General features: G+C 40.4%; 1 protein-coding gene across 2 annotated transcripts in view; it reads right to left on the bottom strand.

Moving 5' to 3' along the window:
* Window positions 1-19,602, bottom strand: part of PPARGC1A (PPARG coactivator 1 alpha) — a 627,947-nt gene that overhangs the window by 108,497 nt on the left and 499,848 nt on the right. Inside the window, exon 1 of one of the 2 annotated variants that reach the window (XM_081812545.1) lies at window positions 5,123-5,212. The exons of the other annotated variant lie outside the window; for it this stretch is intronic. Within the exon in view, the coding sequence (XP_081668671.1) occupies window positions 5,123-5,167 (45 nt within the window). The 5' untranslated portion in view covers window positions 5,168-5,212. Of the gene's footprint in view, window positions 1-5,122; window positions 5,213-19,602 lie in introns of those variants that run through there. 2 annotated transcript variants of the gene reach the window in all.

Below are 19,602 nucleotides of genomic sequence, written 5' to 3'. Positions count from 1 at the left end.
AGTTTAAAGTAACCCTTCTGCCTCCTCACACCAGAACACTCCCCCCGCTTAAATGAAAACCTCATTACATTTGGTCAAAGGAGACCTTACCCCTTTTTTAATTTGAAGGAAATCACCTGAGATATTACTGCAGGGTGTGGAGCGAGAAAAGGTCATGTGCCTAAAATATGTTATCATGGCATTAGCAGATGTACTGAACCAAGGCTGTATTGCAGGGTAGCTGATGTCTCGTTGGGAGTTAATAAAGTCTCCTGGTCAGCTATTCCCTTTGCACATACAACCCAACTTAGCAGGAGGTGTTTCAGAGCCATCTAATGCCTCCCAGCTGGAGATTTTCCTTTAGGGCTGAGTGAGTATCCACAGGCACACTAAATTCCCTAATAGGACATGTGGAGGGAGCCCTGGTGACAAGGGAGTAAGCAAAGTAAGACCAGGTAAATGATAAACCTTAGGAAGGACAAAGCCTCGATAAAGCATACAATGCTGGATGTCCGCACAGAATTCTCCAGCATGCCATACTTCACTTCACGTGTCCCTACACTCAGAGGAAAGAAACAGCAAGAAAACTAACATGAGGAAAGCCTGATTTGTGTGCCTGGGAAATAATCTCCAAAAGGCAGTTTGCAAGAGTTTCCCTTTTGAACAGGTCAAAAGTTTTATTATGCTTTAAGGAGACCAGGTTGGACTCTGCCCCAAGCAGATGATCAGAAAGGATTCTTTTCCTGCCTCTTTCAAAGCAAAAATCTCTGACAGCCCCTAAGGTGTTAACTTTCCACCCTCCATCTTAGTGGATCTACTTCCACGTAGGGCACCTAAAAATAGGCCACGCCTAACCTTCTGCACAGCCGTGTGAAGCTGCTTAGTGGGAACTTCAACTTGGCGCTGTCCCGTGGGTATTTGCAGACTGTGCTCTTTGTCTTCTCCAAGATACTACCCTATGTTGACGCGCACATAAAAACACAGGACCAGAGTGGTTGGCTGGGATGTATCTTGCATCACAACCGTTGAAGGTGGTTGCTCAGCTGCTGTGTTTTAGATTTATTATTTAGATGTCTTGGCTTTTTATTTTTTTGTTTCTTTAGATTTATTATTTGTTGTTGTGTCTTAGATCGAACAAATGAAACTATGGATGATGATGTTCTGGAAAAAAGCAACTGAAATACCATCAATGTCCAATACACTTATTCATTCCACTTACAATATTAAGATGGCGGGGGCTCTTATCCTTCAAAAGTATAGCCAAGTACATCAATGAGAAGGAATGAACTTCTGTGATACATCAAAATATAGATAAATCCCCAGAAACATATTGTGAAGCAAAAGGAGCCAGACACGCCAAAAAAAGTGCATACCTTATCTTATTCTATATAAATAAGTACAGAATCAGATATACCTACTTTATGCATCTGGAAGTCTGAATAGGGGTTGCCTTTGGTAATGGTTGGGAGCTGGGGACATGGGCTGTGGGAAGGGGCTCCAGAAAGCTCGTTACAGTCTATTTCTTGCTGTCAGTGCTGGTTACGTAGGTAAGTTCAGTTAGTGAAAATTCAAAGAGCTGAACACCTAGGATACACTCACTTTTTCAGGATTTGTATCATCGTTCAATAAAAAGTCTAAAATGTATAGAGGAGAAAGAAAAAGGAGTCTTCCTATAATAATACAAAGTTCCAAAGATTGCTACATCTCTGTTAAAAAGAAAAATTCTAAATGTTCAACTTATCTTCTCAAAAGAACCATTAACCTACATAGACAAGCCACAATGGAGTAGGAATCAAGGGACCTGATGTCTAAGTGTGTTTGCCTACCCTTGGACAAAGCCCCTTCAGCTTTCTAGATATATTTTCTACCAAAAGATGGGATAGGATTAGGCCTTCTCTGAATGTATTTCTTAAATAAATCAAGTGAAGGAAACCTCCAACTCTAAAACTCTAGTTTTTGCCCTTGGTTCAAAATTCATCATTGAAGGGTGTCACTGACTTGGTTCGAAAACATGGTCCCATTCTCTGAGAACATGACCTTGGGGGTCAATCGGCGTAGATCTGCCACTTAGGAGCTATCTGTGTGATCCCAAGTGAGGTACCTAAACTATCTGACTTCACATTCTCAACAATAAAAACGGCAATATAAATACCTATTTTTCATGGTGGGTGTTAGGGTTAAATGAGATGTTTATGAACCCAGTGCTTGACATATAATAAATAACTCAGTAATGACACCTTATAGTCACATATGAATACTTCAAACTCAATTTAACATCAAGCAACATTACAGTAGATGCATAAGTTTGCTCTTTGCCTGGTTTCCTCATCTAAAAAAAAAAAAAAGTCTGGAAACAAAGCAGAGAGAGCACTTTCTTTTGAAGTCTTACATTAAGCTGACTTTCCATGAGAATACACACAGATTCACCACCTCAGCTGTAGGGATGCCAAAATTCTGCTGGTTTCTCTGTTTACCTGAAGAAAAGTAAAACCAGCCTCATACTGGTCCTGACCTGACTCTACCTCCAAAGACACCAGAAGCAGCAAGTGCAGAAAACAGTGTTTGTTTCCATTATGCTGGCCACAAAAGTTATTTGAGCCCAAGAGTCTGTGAAGAGTCTCTCTGTTAAGAAATAAGACATCCATATGGTTCAGGGAAACTGACAAGATACCAGGGGTTTGCAATTGTGAGAAGAACCACAAAAGTATCACAACGTGTTTTAAAATGATGGTATCTATGGGGGAAGAATGGAAAACAAAGCCACAGGAGCAAAATAATTCAATAGCACGTCAATTTTGCCACCGGTGGCCTATCAACTAAATTGTGTTAGTCATACTCTTCCCGAAAACGAGTGATCAATCATATAATCACTATCTAAATTGATAAAATGACATAAAGGATATATTATGTTTTGTCTTAGATATGTAAGGATTTTTTTTTTCTTGCAAGTCATTTTTCTGTGTAATGAAATGCCGAAAAGTTGGCATATAAATGAACTGTGCTGCCCAATCCAGTAGCCACCACCCACGTATGGCTACTGAGCACCTGAAATACATCTAGTCAAAATTAAGATGCGCTATAGATGTAGACTATGCATAGCATTTCCAAGGTGTTAGCATGAAAAATCAAATGGAAAATATCTCATTAATAATTTATATTGACTAGATGTTAATACGATATTTTGGATGTTTTGGGGAAAATGAAAGATATTATTAAAATTAAATTTACTTTTTTTCTTAAAGTGGTTACTAGAAAATTCAAAATTACATATGTACGGTGCAGAACCTTCCCATTTGACAGTCCTGGTCTCAAGTTTTGCACCTTCCTTCAAGTAAGTGCTACCATACGTGCAAATAAAATTAGTGAATTACAGCATCAGGGAATTTTGCAATGAATCTGAGGTAGGAGAGCAGGGCCACAGCAGTGCACAACTCTAGGGGGCACCCGTCACATCACAGGCTGTGAATAGTGATCACTGGAAGCTTTATAGCATTCTGCTTGCACTGCTCTGCGTTATATGCTGCATAATCCATCCTCCCTACCTAATCAGGAATCCCTTCTAGAACATCCCTGAGGCAACCCCATCCATCTTTTCAACACTTTCCACAATTTTCCAAAACATATACATAATAATGAGATGCAAATTTATAAAGTAAGTTCTACCCAGTACTCTGGACTGGGGGAGGGTAGAAAATAGAGCTGATCATATTGTAAAATTCAGATAGGATGCCGGAGAAGTCCAGAGTAACAGAAAGTATGCAAAGTCTGAGATATATACTGGGATGCAATGTTCCCAAGAAGACAGTTTTCTTCCTGGCGACTCAAAGCATTTTTCAGAGGGTAACATCCACTTTAATTACAAAATGCACCCGCCTCCCTCTTCCAAGGGAGAAAAGCCTGTTGTTGCATCTGTAATGTAGCTTTAGTTTTTGATGCCAAAAATGATTCAGTAAACACAGTTATGGTATGGTACACTATTTCTTATTCAGTACTCAAATTAATCTCCAGGCAGTACTGGCATTAATTCAATTTGACGCCTGTACTTAGGATTTCACATAGGTGCCTTCATCCAATTCTTCTTCGCAACTAATAAAATCTTAATTCATGGTAATATATTTATTTCTAGTTCAGTTCATGTTAAGGAGTGCAGTACTTTACAGAAAACTAATTAATATCAATCATCTATTATAACACTTTTAATGGTTCAGAGGAAAATCCTACACTGGGGGAAAGATTAGATGAACCAAGGGGTCTGAGCCCATCCTATTTACTCTATTTTTAGGATTTGAGAAAAGATACCGAGCATCATTTCAAATATTAATTTAATTGAAGGTGTGCATCATGGGAAAGCTGCGGATTAAGAACCCTGGTTCTGATCCCTAATAGGACATTGATTTGATGTGGCCCAAGAATGTAATTTACACTCTCAGAGACTCCGTTTTCCACCTATTTTGTGTAACAGCCATATAATTTGCAAGTTGGTAAAGATATTCAAACCGAGATGCATGGCACTATTAAAATAATGAACAACTTCACTAATAGCAAGCCTTCTGCAATTGTTGGTAACAATTCTATTTTTATGTAATGTTTGAGTAATGGTGATAGCCTTGTATTTTCTGGGATTGGACATATAGTCAGTGGGATAGTTCAAGCGTGAGTCCTCACTGTGACATAAACAGTGCCCCCTGGAGTTGTGCAGTGCAGGGACCCCCCACATTTCCTTAGGGAACACCATTTAAAAGGTTTTATCTCCCCCCAGCACAAAGAGCTGGAATAGCGATTGTACAACTTTTTGAAAAAAAAATAGTAATAATGCCATAGGTCCCTTGAAATGCACAGTCATAATATCCAGTCTTTCCAAATTAGGCATTAAGCATTTCATTCACTCTACAACAATTTCTCCATATTGACATGCTACCAGCATTAAAAAAAAAAAAAAAAAAAAGCACATGCTATTCTGTTTTCCTTTTCCTCTGTTTTTTTTTTTTTTTTTTGGCCTCTTAAGCAATCTACACATAAAACCTCCAAACCTGATATACACATATTTTTTTTAAAATTCCTGATAATTAGAAATAAAACAAAAGCCCAAACACCAGCAGCGTATTCACTTCTAGGTGCAGAGATAATGCCTCTTGATACTCACTTTCAAATCTGAATCCATAGCTGATAACCCCGAGACACATGTCATTCATTTTACTGCAGTGCAAATACTTGCATCGCAAGCTGAGGGAACACTTGGGACAGGGGCTTGCATGAGCTACTTTTTAATTCACAAGGGCATGGTGACGTGGGAGGGCACCTCGGAGTCACTGCTCAATGAACTCCACAATAGGGTACAAATCTGAAACCCGATCTGAGCCAGATACGGACGTAAGAGCAAATATATACAGTATCATGTGCTTTCCAACAGCCCTGTGTCTCGAGGGAGCTCTCTGACATCAGCAGTTGAGACAGGTGGTTCCCTTTCCAACTGTGGAAAATAAAACCCTATTGCAGAGGCACTAAGTAAATATAGCTGTACTGTAATTTTTCCTTGGTGCACTCTCCCTGTGATTTCTGTCCTGTGATGAGACTTTACCCAAAGAACCCATTCAGGACATTCTACACTAATAACGGACCGCGCATTTACAAACGGGCTGCAGCTGGCTTCGAAGATAGTTTGCTGCCCCAGTTGGTACAACTAAGGTTTTCCTCCCCTCGTGGATTCCGAACAGATTGTCAAGTGGCTGCCCAACCCTCTGCTGGGCTCTGTCACCCTTTGTCCCCTGTTCCTAATACAACCCAACGAAATGACAAGAGTCAGATCATCTTAAAAATCACATGCACAGAACAGGTCAATGCCAACCAGATCCAGTTGGAGTCTGAGAACTAAAATCAGCTGAGATGTACTAAGCCCTCTGTGGCCACAACTATTTGCTTTTGCATTTAAGAATTACTAGCACAAGGGCACCCGGTAACGTGTGTATAAAATTACTTAATTCAACTTCTATTTCCCTTTCTGAACGTCGATACTTTTACACTCTGACAGCCGCTGGCTCTTAAAGCATTCTCCTTTTTGTTGTATCTCCTTAGAAACACAAATCTTGTTCCCTGGCGGTGGCGGCTCTCGGCTCTCTGGGCTGCACCGCATGCCCAAACTGGTTCTCCCTCACAGCTTTAATTCACAGTAAGTGGCATGAAAGGAGGTCAGCCCTTCTCAAAAAACACTCGGAGTTCTTTTCGACTTCAGAATCTATTTTGAACAGCCACACTCCCTGCCACGTAAAGAACGGCTTCCCATTTTGAAATTCTGGCTTATAACTGCTGGACCACTTAGGGCATGGTCTGCAAAGGGGCAAAAGAAGGGTGATGATCACAGTTTCAACCCAGGGTCACAATGCTCTGTGAGAATTCAGGAAACTCTGGGAGACGAGCAAGTCAGTAAGTGCCATCCCCTCTTCACCCCCGAATTACCCTCTCGCTTGAAAACTACTTACGCTGCACAGACATGCTATAGCTTTCCTTTCCCGAGGTGTTCGTTGAATGCTTAACTCAATAACGCCATCTTAATCCCGAAAGTTTCCATGGTAACCTGCCACTGTAATAAACAAGTCTGAAGCATGAGAAATGAGGCAAGGTACTCCTGCTTTGCCATCCTCCTCCAACTTTCAACAACAGGGTCTTCTCTAATCCTCTTTCAAACATCACAGTTCAGAGCTACTTGAGCTAGCAATAAAGCATGAGAGCAATAAAGAAATGATAGCCAACATTTGGTGAATATTTCTGTGTGCCAACCACTGTGCGAAGTAGTTACGTACAATGTCTCATTTCCTTCTTGCACTACCAGTAGGACCAAGTAATCCCATGATGCTGAGTCGAGGGATCGGCTCACTGAAGCCTTGAGAGATTAACTTTTCCAAAGCCAAAAAGCTGGTCTGGGGGAGCCATGGGACCTGGAGGTCCTCTTGTCTGACTTCCAAAATTTTTGTTTGTGCCCAATCATCAGGTTACTTTGACATCTAGGAATCTCCCCACAAATCAGAAGGGAAACCATTGCTTCACGTTCTGATGGAAAGTAAAAACACCACATGCATCCTAGTCAAAACAACCAGGGAAATTAAGAAAAGGCATGACTCAAACAGGAACACAGCCAATACGTGGCACCCTCCTCTGGTCAAAAGAAGCCAAACTACAAGTATCTTTGAATGTGATCTAGTGTATCATTTAAAAGAATGCACCTTTCTTTGTAGACCAACCTCTAAAGTTAACTTGGGGTATCTGATTCAGATCATTGAAGAGCACTCCCAGAGGAGAAGAAACCCTTACATAATGCCACCTCTCTCCCTAAATGAAATTGAGATTTCTTTTGAAGATGGCAATTGCAAATAAAGGCCAGATTAAAACATCTTAAGACCACATGGCAAACCATATTACGAAGATGTTTTCCATGCTACAGATGTGTTTCCATGCAAGTCTATATGATGAAGTATATATATTGTGTTTATCTCACTCTAGACCAGAACTCAACAAATAGATTTTAACACTATTTAGCTCTTGACTCTTAACACCAATAATTGAATCAACTTCCAATATATATTTTATAGCCTTGGCTTGGAAGTGTGGTCAAATGTGAAAAGATCACATGAGTTAGAGGTATTCAAAATTCACTGTGGTATGAGTTTTTGGAAAGTGGCACTAAAATATGTGGTTTTCCAAACCCTCTGATTTTGGAAATATAAATAAACTTCACTGAATGTATTTCCAAAAAATGTAGGCTTTGAGAACCTTTTGGCTCTGGTCTTGAGACAATTATAACTAAGGTCCAAAGTACCCGGCTCATCTGGCCTACTGAAGGGCCATCATTCAATAGGGCAGGTTCCAAAATAAATGGCCCAGAATACAAAACCAGAATAGGCTGCTCCCTCTGATACCCTCACACTTCCCGGAACCTAGAAGAACAAAGCAAACAGGGATCGTCTATGACCATTTGAGGAGGTAGCCATGCGATTATTAATTCTGACCTCCCCATCCACTGCACTTAAAAAAATCAAAACCACGCTGATTATTATTGGGTAGGAATAAAAGCTTCATGTGTTTGTTTTTTGTTGTTGTAATTATTTTTTGTTCATTTTGTTTGTTTGTTTGTTTGTTTGGAAGTTGCATGCCTTTGGTCCAGAGGTAATACTATTGAAAAAAGAAACTCACTTTCCAAAAGAGCAGTAAGCCAAACTCACATTCAGGATCCTTTTCTAGGTATGCAAATTATGCTGCTTGGAACAAACACTCTGAAGCAGATTCAGAACTCAGAAGAACACAGAATAAATACATTGGCTGTGGAGGCTAGGCACTCAGCTAAGAGTACCAGGAACATGAACATGCTCTGAGTATGCTCTAAGACCTCAGTGACTATACCAAACCTCAGTGCCACAGTTGAGCCACTTAATATCTTTGAGTCTTTGTTTTTCCACTTAGAAAATGGGGGTTAATACCCACCTCACTGGCTTATCATGGGGCTTCAACAGGAAGAGCTGAAGGGATGCCGGTGAGGGGACCTTGCAGAAGGCCTCATCTGCAGCAGTTACTACACAAATGTCCATTTCCTGCATTGTTCACGTTTCTCAGCTCCTACTATTTCTCTGTCCTCCCAGCCTCTACTATTTTCTTCAAATTTTTTTAAATAAAATATATGCTGTAAGACGTCTGTACTTTTTCTCCCACGGAGAGGACACTGCGATTTAGGTGACAAATGTGCATGGGCAACAGGGCTTGTCCCTCCCTCTCTGCATGTGCCTTGCTCATGTATAGAGGGGAGAAGAAGCAACAGCTCTGCTTGGAGTATAGAGGGAGCCTCAGTGGAATGTGTAAGGAGGCATTTTTAAAGATCAAAGATTTGTGTGAAAGAAAAGTCTTGAAAACTTTGCAAAGGGAAAAAAAATTGATATTTGGATTTACTGCCAATGCTTAGTCACTGCAAGTTTGGGCAAAGGTTTGAGTAAAGATGTAGTGCGAATTGCCACTAAGGGGAACTTCCTTTAAAAGAACCAGTGACAGACAATGTCTCCACTTTCCAACTCAAGATCTCTTTAGGTGTTTAAAGAAAAAACTATCAAGGACTAAATATTAAAAATCAAAATTTTGAAAACTCAAAAATAGGTGAAATTCAGTAATTTCCCACATAGAAAAAAAAAATAACCGAGGAAAATGGTAAAGCTAGATTATTTATATGCACTGAAGCTTTCTTTGAGTGTCTGCATCATAAAATAACCCTAGAAATGCCTACAGCTTTAAAAAATTAAAATATATTAAATGGGTGACATAGAAGAAAAGAAATATATTCCCAAAATCCATATATTCCTTTTCAAATATTATCAATAACTGACAGCACTGGAAAGAAAATACCATACTGCCTGGAAAATTATCCACAAAGACTCTCTCTCTCCAATTCATGTCTACTGTTGTTATTTATAGTCTCAGACAGTAACTTGAGACTTGTCAAAAGGTGTGGAATGTACTTCCTTCTCATGTGCATGGATTCTGCTTAGCTAATACCAACTGCGCACAGTCTTCCTACCTTGTAAAGGTAAATAAGGCTGGTCCTAAAAATTAAAATTAAAATTCTTGGCTAAAAGACTTCCAAAGAACACAAGATATGAGGACAAGCAACCAGCTGTTAAGAGCGAGTAAATCAATAGGAATCTACTATGATGCAAAAGATGGGCCAGCAGCATGCCAGTTGCTTAACCTATGTTAAGATTTTATATCTTCCTGCCTTGAAAGTGCTTATATTCTAAGAGTGACTATGCCCACACATGAACAGAACAAAAGCAAGTGTGTTGAGGGAGAAAATATGGGTATCATTAGAGGTTTGAAAATAGATCTAATTAACCTTATAAACAGCCTAGAATGAGAATGCCAGCCAGGCCCTCTGAAGACTGAGAGGTCCCTGTCCCATGTGTAATTCAATATAAAAACTAGACTCATTATTCAGTTACGTATGTATAGAGAAGCCCAACAGAGTTCTAATCTTTGTTGTAATGGGCGCGTCAATGTTTACTTTAAAGGATCAAATATAATAGCCTTTCAAAGGAAAAAATTTGGTGCCCTTCCATGGGTGCTCTGCTTTGCTGGGGGCTACTTAATAGTTCAGTGTAATATTGGGCAGTTCTACGTGGGTGCCAACACACAAATAAAGAAAAACAGAGATGCGGCTTGCTAGGGCCTTGCCCACCCATTCATGGGACCTCCAGTAAAAGTTCTGGGGTCCAGAACAAAGTATTACAAGAAGCATACTTGGCTGGAAAAGAGCTTGTGGATTTTTCTAGCTTTGGGGGTGACTGCTGGGCCCCGAAGAGGCAGAAGGAGAAAGGATAATGAAGGAGAGACAGCATTCTCTTTGGAATAAGGCCAACTTGGGGGAGAACCAGGTTCTGACACTTCCTGATTTGCTGAAATGGGCTAAGGTGCTTAATCTCCCTGGGTCTCTATAAAATAGAGATGATACTACTATCCTCATGGAAAATGTAAGGATCAGATACCTAGCTTGGCACCTGGTAGACATTTGGTAAATGTTAGTTTTATTCAATACTAAGGGACTAGAAAATAAAAAGTACTCGTTCCAAATGATGAATCATACAAGGTCCAGTGTTAGCTGCTAAGGGAAATACAAGGGAATATGAAAAGTAGTGAAAGCCAAGACTGGGCTTTCAACTACATGGTGGGATGTAGCCACTTATGTGATATTACTGAAGATGGGTCTTTAACTCACAGGATTCCAGGAAGTCACTAGAAGATGACAGATACAAAATAAAAAATTGTTTAAAATGGAAGTAGGTGATTTTTTTATTTTTATTTTATTTTTTTAAAGATTTTATTTATTTATTTGAGAGAGAGAATGAGAGAGAGAAAGCATGAGAGGGGGGAGGGTCAGAGGGAGAAGCAGACTCCCCGCTGAGCAGGGAGCCCGATGCGGGACTCGATCCGGGGACTCCAGGATCATGACCTGAGCCGAAGGCAGTCGCTTAACCAACTGAGCCACCCAGGTGCCCTAAAATGGAAGTAGATGATTTTTTTAAAAGTACAATCCAACATATGATGCCCACCATGTACCCACTACTCTTCTTTTTTTTTTTTTTTTTAAGATTTATTTATTTATTTTAGAGAGAGAGAGCGCCATGGGGAGGGGCAGAGGGAGAGGGAGAGAGAGAGAATCCCAAGCAAACTCTGCATGGAGCCCAATGTGGGACTCATTCCCATCACTGCACCACCAAGGTGCCCCCCCACTACTATTCTAAATGCTTTATACATATTGTCTCATGAAATAGGCGCTATTGCTATCTTCCGTATTCTTGTTTTCAGATGGAGAAATAGACACAAAGAGAGTTAAGCGACATGCCCGAGGCTACACCAATAATAAGTGGTCAGGTGTGGACTTGAACCCGGCTGCCTGATTTCAGGGTACATACCCTTAACCCCTCCACCAAACTGCTTCTCATGTAGTTTTGAATCTTTACTAACTAAAGTTGAGTGAAGCACTGCAACAACACAGTTGAATTGGATGGGGCTTCTGGCCCCACAGAGCCCACAGTTGACTAGATTTAATGGAATCGATGAGTCTGGAGCAACGGAGGAAACTGCAGGACACAGTGACTGAAATGCAGAGAACAAAGAACCCTAGGCTGCCTGCAAGAGCAGGGAAAGGAGAAGCAGGCATTATGGGAACAGAGCCCTTCTCCTACCTTCCCTTCTTTGAAGTCATTCTGTGGGTGCCTAGCAGAGTGTGGGGAGCACTCAGTGGAAATAACTGCCTCTGTCATCTTTGGATTCTTGAGATAATGATCTTTTCCACTGCTCTCACTCAGAAGTATGAATAAAATACAATACATCCTCTCCAGGAGTTCACACAGAGACATGGATGGACTCAAATAATTCTGATATGAGCTCACCCGATTTGTGGCAATGACCTGAAATCTCGAGAATGAAGCCATGATACACAAAAAGAATCCCAATGTAATCAAACCAAATTCTGAGAGTTACCTGATGATCTTCCTCATGGGCTATCAGTCTGCCAATATCTGTTGTTCACTGGAGATAAACTGAAATCAATGACTATGAACTTAACCAAGAAACACATACTAAATTATAATTAGTTAATAACTTTCCAACTGGACAAAAATTTGACAGTACCTACCAATGATGATAGATGACTATCAATTATTTCATCAAGGAATATATACTAAAATGCATTTTGGTAGCTTCTAAAAAGCACCTATTTTTAAAGACATGAAATCCTAGAGGCTGTTCAGGAACTTCACGGTCCCAAACGTAACTAATTACAAACTGACCAATCACAAAAGGGAAGATTAAACCACACATAGGTCATCAGGATTAAGTTTGAAAAGATACCCAGTGGGAGAAACTAGTTTTTTTAGGTAGGAAAAATGACTTTGGGTATTTTTAAAAAGAGAGAGAGAACTCCAGGTGAAGAGACAGTGCTTTCAAAAGCGTGTTTTTGGTTTCCTAGGCCAGGCTGAGAGACAGCAAGGTACAGAGCAGAGCCTCATACCCTTGACTCTGACGCTGACCTTGGCTCATAGCCACATGGAAAGGTATAAAGGCTCTCTGTGCCTTAGTTTCCTTACCTATAAAACTGGACTCACTGTGCCCTTTTCTTCTTATTAGGACTCTATAAGGATCTTAAAGATAATACATCTGATTGCTTATGTGTCAACTTGGCTAGGCTATGGTGCCCCAGTTGTTCATTCAAACACTAATTTAGGTGTTGCTGCAAAGATCTGTTTTGTAAATGTAACTAACATCTACAATCAGTTGACTTTAAAGTTTTGTTTTTTTTTTATTTGACAGATAGAGAGAGAGAGCACAAGTAGGCAGAGAGGCAGGCAGAGAGGCAGGCACAGGGAGAGAGAGAAGCAGGCTTCCTGAGGAGCAGGGAGCCCGATGCGGGGCTCAATCCCAGGACCCTGGGATCATGACCTGAGCCGAAGGCAGCCGCTTAACCAACTGAGCCACCCAGGCGCCCCTCAGTTGACTTTAGGTAAAGCAGATAACCCCTCATGATGTGGGTGGGCCTCATTCAATCAGTTGAAGCTCATACAACCAAAAACTGACATTGCCCTAAGAAGAGATTCTGCCTCAAGAACCTCTTGATTCTTGCCTTAGAATCAGATTTCTTAAGATGTAAGAATAAGATAACTTAGAAATCTTGCCTGAGTTTCCAGCCAGCTAGCCTACTCTATAGATCTACAGATTTCAGTCTTGTTAGCCCTCAAAATCATGTGGGCCAATTTCTTCAAAGTTCTCTCTCTCTTTCTCTTTCTTCCCCACCCCACCCCCATGTAATAAATAAGCATATAAAACATAGGTCTTTAATTTTAGTGGTAGACCAACTGACGAAACCTCTAAAACCCCAGGAATGTAATTTTTAATGTGATTTCAAAGATAAATTTAGGACTCTCAAAAGAGAGGAAATGCAAATAAAATGAGGCTTAAAGACGTTTAGAACATAAGCTCCATGAAGACAAGAAAATTGACTTGTTCAGACTGTCATTCATCAGTCTAAAATGGTGACCAAGCGACTTAAAAGACGTGTGTTAAAAGTGAATGAATGCTGGAATTTCACAGCTGTGGAGAGAAAAGTAGGAAATTGTTTCTTGTTCCTTAATATCAACCCAAACAGTTTTACTTCTGAGCTAATAGAGCATCATGGAGAAGGCAAGTATTTACTCATCCATCTCTATATCTGCCCATTTACAGAACATGCACTGCCTCTTTCTAGAGGTGGTTCCAGGCTTTGGACTGTGGAGACAAAGAAAACAACAGTCTTCCCTTTGGAGCAGCACAGTCTAGTAAGTGAGCAGATGAATAAACAAGGGCAATGATGTTAGTAGAATATGCTGGAGTAAAGGAATGCAAAAGGTGCTGGGGAACCTCAGAGCATGGACACCTAACCTCTTCTTGAAGGGATTCATTCATTCACCCATGCATGCATTCATTTCCAAAATGAATCTTTATGGAGGTGAACTCTATGCCAAGCACAATGCTACACCCTGGGCCTGCTCAGATAGTGTCATAAATAATAATAACAGCTACATTTTATTGAGTGCTTACTATGTTTCAGGCATTGGTCTAAGCCATTTACATTTATCTACTGCTTCTCTTCATACAACTGGGGGATACAATCATATAGGCACAAATTCACATATTTACTGTTCAAGGACTTACTGATCACCTATACCTAAAACGCATGCCGTTAGGCACAAATTTGATCAACACATTATCTCTGCCCTTAAATCTCCCAAAAGAGACAGACATACCCACAAACAACCACAATTTCAGACTGTATGACTCCCACAGTCTTGCAAAGGCCCTGTCATAGAGTAAGTGTGCCATCTCCAAAACTTCCCGAAAACTCGAGAATATGACTTTGAACACAACCAACAGAAATGTGTTGAGAATGTCCTCTCCTTTTACAAGGAAAATAACCAAAAAGAAATACTGCTAACATGCATGAAAGATAGATCTTCAAAATTATATTTGAAAGCAAAACTCTTTTTTGTGACGAAGGGCCGGACAGCTGCAGGTCAACATGGTCTGAGCCTAGCTAGCACAGATGTCCAGAACGTCAGGCAACACCAGTGTTTCCAATTACCTTGCAGGCACGAGCACTAGCATAACACATTGTTCTCAAGACCCCAGTGCTTGGGGCACCTGGGTGGCTCAGTCAGTTAAGCGTCCGGCTGTTGATTTCCGCTCAGGTCATGATCTCAGGGTCACGAGTTCGAGCCCCACGTCCAGCTCTGCTCTGGGCATGGGGGAGCCTACTTGGGATTCTCTCTGCACCTCCACATACATCCTACCCCCTCGCGAATGCTTGCTCACTCTCTTTCTAAAAAAAAAGATTTCAATGCTTAAAACTGTGAGCACAGCAACAGAAGACACTGATATAAATATCATACATTATTGATAAATAGCATGAATCTGTCATCAATTAACAGCAACTATAGATTGCAACAATTCTAAGTGGAACCTTATAAATAACGGTGGTTTTAATTACTGGGAAGAACTACCACATCCATCAACATTCACAATTCCTGCTAAGTATCAACATGGTCCTAGGAAGTTCCACGGTCCCTGAAAATGTTTACAGCAACGAAAGAGTAAAGATTTTTGTACGTTAGAGAAAAGAAAAAGAGGCCCATTCTATCCAGGAAACACAAATCTAGACTTTTTTGGAAGTGAAAATTAGAAGAGAGAGAATGTGTACTTGTGTGTGCACATGTGCGTGCTGCACGTGGGGGAGAAAGCCATAAAGGACAGAAAAGAGTCCCCAGTCAAATCAGAGATGAGATTATTCAACAGTCAACATGGGTCAAAAGGAGAGATTCCTCCCGTTAAAGGAAAATGGGCTGTTGATTCTCTTTTGTACTTCTCATGGACTCCGCTCATTTTTTTTTTTTATGTTTAAAATGTGTATTCTATCTATTTCCAAAAATGGGATTCTGGATTACATACAGAGTTAGACATATGAAAAAAGACAATAGGAATGGAAACCAGATCAAATCAGGTTAAAAAGAGCAAGAAAGGAATGCTTGTGTAGACTTGGAATGAATTACTTTTTTTTTGTAACTCACTTCTGAATTTAGCTCTGAGTTTCCTGGCTGTTCTGACGAAAATCAAAATGTGTTGGGTTAAATAAATACTCATTATTTAACAAAAGGACACAGGCCTTCCTTGGCCTCTCTAGTTCCATTGTGACCCCACCTCCATTTCTGGTACCCATCCATTAGTACCCGTGTTCCGTCTGTATTTTCCTCCATAGCATCGATCAATTTTCTAAATTCTATATCTTTTGCTTATTTTCTGTCCCCTTCCACTAGAACCTAAGGCTCATAAACAGACCCATAAATACAGAGAACAAAGGGATGGCTGCCAGAGGAGAGGAGGTGGGGGATGGGCAAAATGGGTGAAGGGGAGAGGGCGATGCAGGCTTCCGGGCAAGGAATGAATGTCATGGGAATTAAAGGGCACAGCATAGAAAATAGAGTCAATGGTATTGTAATAGTGTTGTATGGTATCAGAGTGTAGCTACACTTGGGGTGAGCACAGCATAACATATAGACCTGTGGAATTACTGTACTGTACCCCTGAAACTAAGGGGACATTGTGTGTCAACTATATCTCAAAAAAAAAAAAGAAGAAGAAGAAGAAGAAGAAAAATATATATATAAGGCTCATGTGGACAGGATTCTTTGTTTTGCTGTTGTTCACTATTCTATCTGTGCTTGGCACAGAGTTCACCTTAATAAAGATTCACTTAAGAAATGAATGCATGAATGAATGAAATAATCCCTTCCAGAAAAGGGTAGGTGTCCATTTTCTGAGCTATATAAATGCGATCAAGAGTGATTTTATTTTCTGGGTGCCTGGGTGGCTCAGTTGGTTAAACAGCTGCCTTTGGTTCAGGTCATGATCCCAGGGTCCTGGGATCAAGTCCCGCATCGGGCTCCTTGATCAGCGGGGAGTCTGCTTCTCCCTCTCCCTCTGCCTGCCTCTCTGCCTGCTTGTGCTCTCTCTCTCTCTCTCTCTGTCAAATAAATAAATATATAAATAAATAAATAATGTTTAAGAGTGATTTTATTTTCAATAGTGAATTCCAGTAGAACTTTATCATGAAGTCCCCTAAACACTAGGGGATGTTACACTAGGCTATGAGGCTATGCTGGAGTGGGCTGTTAATGGCCTAACAATCCATAATAAGCATAAAATAAAAGGCACATGCAAATGTGTAGTGACAGGGCACAAAATCCACTACACTACACATTCACCGATGCAGGACTCGATCCCAGCACCCTGGGATCATGACCGGAGCCGAAGGCAGATGCTCAACGGACTGAGCCACCCAGGCGTCCCAAGGGCAAGCTGGTTTTAAATGCTGCCTCTGTACACTCATAAGCTGTGTGACCTTTGACAATGTCCTCAGCCTCTCTGTGTCTCAGTTTCTTCATCTGTAAAATGGAGATAATGACAGAACCTACCTTAAAGGATCACGGTGAGAATTAAATGACTTTATCTATGAAAATCAATCAGAACATTGCCTGGCACGTAGTAAAACTAAGTACTGGTTAATTTGAACTTGTGCGCCTCCGCTGTAAAACATAAATAACAACTCCCCTTGCTGTAGTCATAAGGATCAAGCAATCTTCTTTTTTTTAATGTTTTATTTATTTATTCATGAGAGTCAGAGAGAGAGAGAGAGGCAGAGGCAGAGGGAGAAGCAGGCTCCCCGCCCAGCAGGGAGCCCGATGCGGGACTCGATCCCAGGACCCTGGGATCATGACCTGAGCCGAAGGCAGACACTTAACCATCTGAGCCACCCAGGCGCCCGGATCAAGCAATCTTAATATGTTTTTAGTGGATGACTTATTTTTTACTTTCATGAAAGTAGTGTATGTTCACCGTAAGTTTTCAGAAAATGCAGAAAGACGGAAAATAAAAAGTAAGAATCCCCTATATCCCAGTAAACAGTGACAACCACGACTAGCCTTTTCTTGTGTAAATCTCCAGATTTCTTGCTATGCCAGATCCACATGAGGATATGTATGTGTTTGTGAAAATATATTTTTAAACAGAGCTAGACACATATAATATACTGCCCTGAAACCTGCTTTTTAAAAACTTATCATGGGTGTTATCTGATATCAGCAAATAAAGATCTACATCATTCTATATAATAGCTGCCTACTATTCCATTGTATGCAAGTGCCTTGATTTATTTAGCCAATACTCCATTCACAGACAGTTAGGTTGTTTCCAATTTGTGAAAGTGCTTTGTAAACTACAAAGTAATATACAAATGTTAGCTATCATCACCATTATTTTTAAAATAAATATCTAGACATCACCATTAAACTCCTGAAAGGTCTTCCTTCACTATTTCTTTAACTCCCTGGGCATGATGCCTCAATCTAATTGTACTCACACCATCACTCAAGAAGCATGACATTTAGGATACCATATCTGAAAGGAAAAACATGAACTACTAAGTCAGAACTGGGGGAAGGTGTTGGGGAATATTCCCTTGGGAATATTCTCAGCACAAAAACGGTGTACCTCTTCCCAGCACAGAGCACCAGCTCCCTCCCCTTGGCTCATAGACTGATAGCACTTACTGTCCCTTTCAGAACCCACCCATGGCCTCAGAATCTTTTTTGACAATGAACTCCCAAGTAACCATTATGAAACAGTCAGAAGAGGCCAGAGAGATGAAATGTGTTTGCTAACCCCATGCTGAAGATATAAAACATGAAAAAAAAAAAATGAGATCGCCACACTGAGTACTTACTGGGTAGCCTACCACATGAGATACACACATTGTACTTGGCAGTTGTGCAGCTAAATTCATTCCCATCCTTGCTCTTCCTAGATTCAGAGTTCCTCAAGATTACGAACAAAGTCCTATCCTTCTTCATAGCCTCTTTCTCTAATTAAATGCCATATAAGAGTAGATGCTTAATAAATGTTCACGTGTGGGTAAGCGGTTTAAAAAAATATCTGAAGTTCTTGATCTCATATGAATTTTACTTTCTCATTGATTAATAACTGAAATTAAAATAAAAGTGCCAACATATTCTCTGAAAATAAAACCTTCCATATTACTTCTGGTGGGACGTAGCTGGGTAGGGCATCCAAATGCCTGAAAACAAGTAATTTTGAATTGCTACTCATTTTTTTTATAATAAATTTTTTCTCTATTAATGTTGTGACTTAGAGCAAATGGGCATGGCAGGAAACAGAGGGCCCTGCTGATACTAATTTTACAGAAGAAGGTGGTTTGTACATTGAGATATATTACAGATATACTTCTTCCTGGCTCAGGTCCCAGCATGAGTTGGATGGATTCAGCTTATAAAACTCTGGCCTTTGACCTCTTCAAGACTACAATTAACCTCTCTGCAAGTTTCATTCATTCAACAAATATTTACTGCGTGCCCAAAATGTACCAGGCACTGCAGTAAGGACTGATTGAGAGAGGTCCAACGTGACAAAAAAATAATAATTTAAATTCAAATAGATTAGACATTAGCATTTCAGATCTCTTAACAGGGGATCACTATGACAAATATTACTCAGGACTATCAAAGGTTGGGCTTCTATATTTGTATCTCCCAATATTAAAAGAGTAACTCATCACTCTAACCAGAAATAGCTTTTTAGTTGGACAGGGGGGTAAGCAAACAGATTTCATTGTCTTCTGTCTGTTCTAACTACTTCAAAATAGCTCCCAGGATTTCATTGTTAAAAAACAAATACTCAATTATGTCTGGATCCTGGGAAAAGTTCTGCAACCAATGAGTGACATCTGCCATAAACAGAGAGGAGGGCAAGTGGCCTGCGTGTCAAGGATTTGCCATTCCTATTCCGTATATTTCATACTGACCCTGCTCCTCTGTCCTGTGCTATTCTTTCTGAATAACTCTGTTCCACTGGTTCTTTGTGAGTTATCTGAGGACCCATCTATTTTATAAACCATGACCCAACACAGACAAAAATGAGCATTGCCCCCACCCACACTGCACCATCTCGCACTTGATTATACTCCCAGCTTCCCCCTTCTCCAATTTCTGCATT

The sequence above is a fragment of the Leptonychotes weddellii genome, chromosome 2, assembly GCF_054177405.1.
Source record: "Leptonychotes weddellii isolate Sample4059 chromosome 2, ASM5417740v2, whole genome shotgun sequence".
Taxonomy (NCBI): domain Eukaryota; kingdom Metazoa; phylum Chordata; class Mammalia; order Carnivora; family Phocidae; genus Leptonychotes; species Leptonychotes weddellii.
This window is presented reverse-complemented; position numbering and strand designations above follow the sequence as displayed.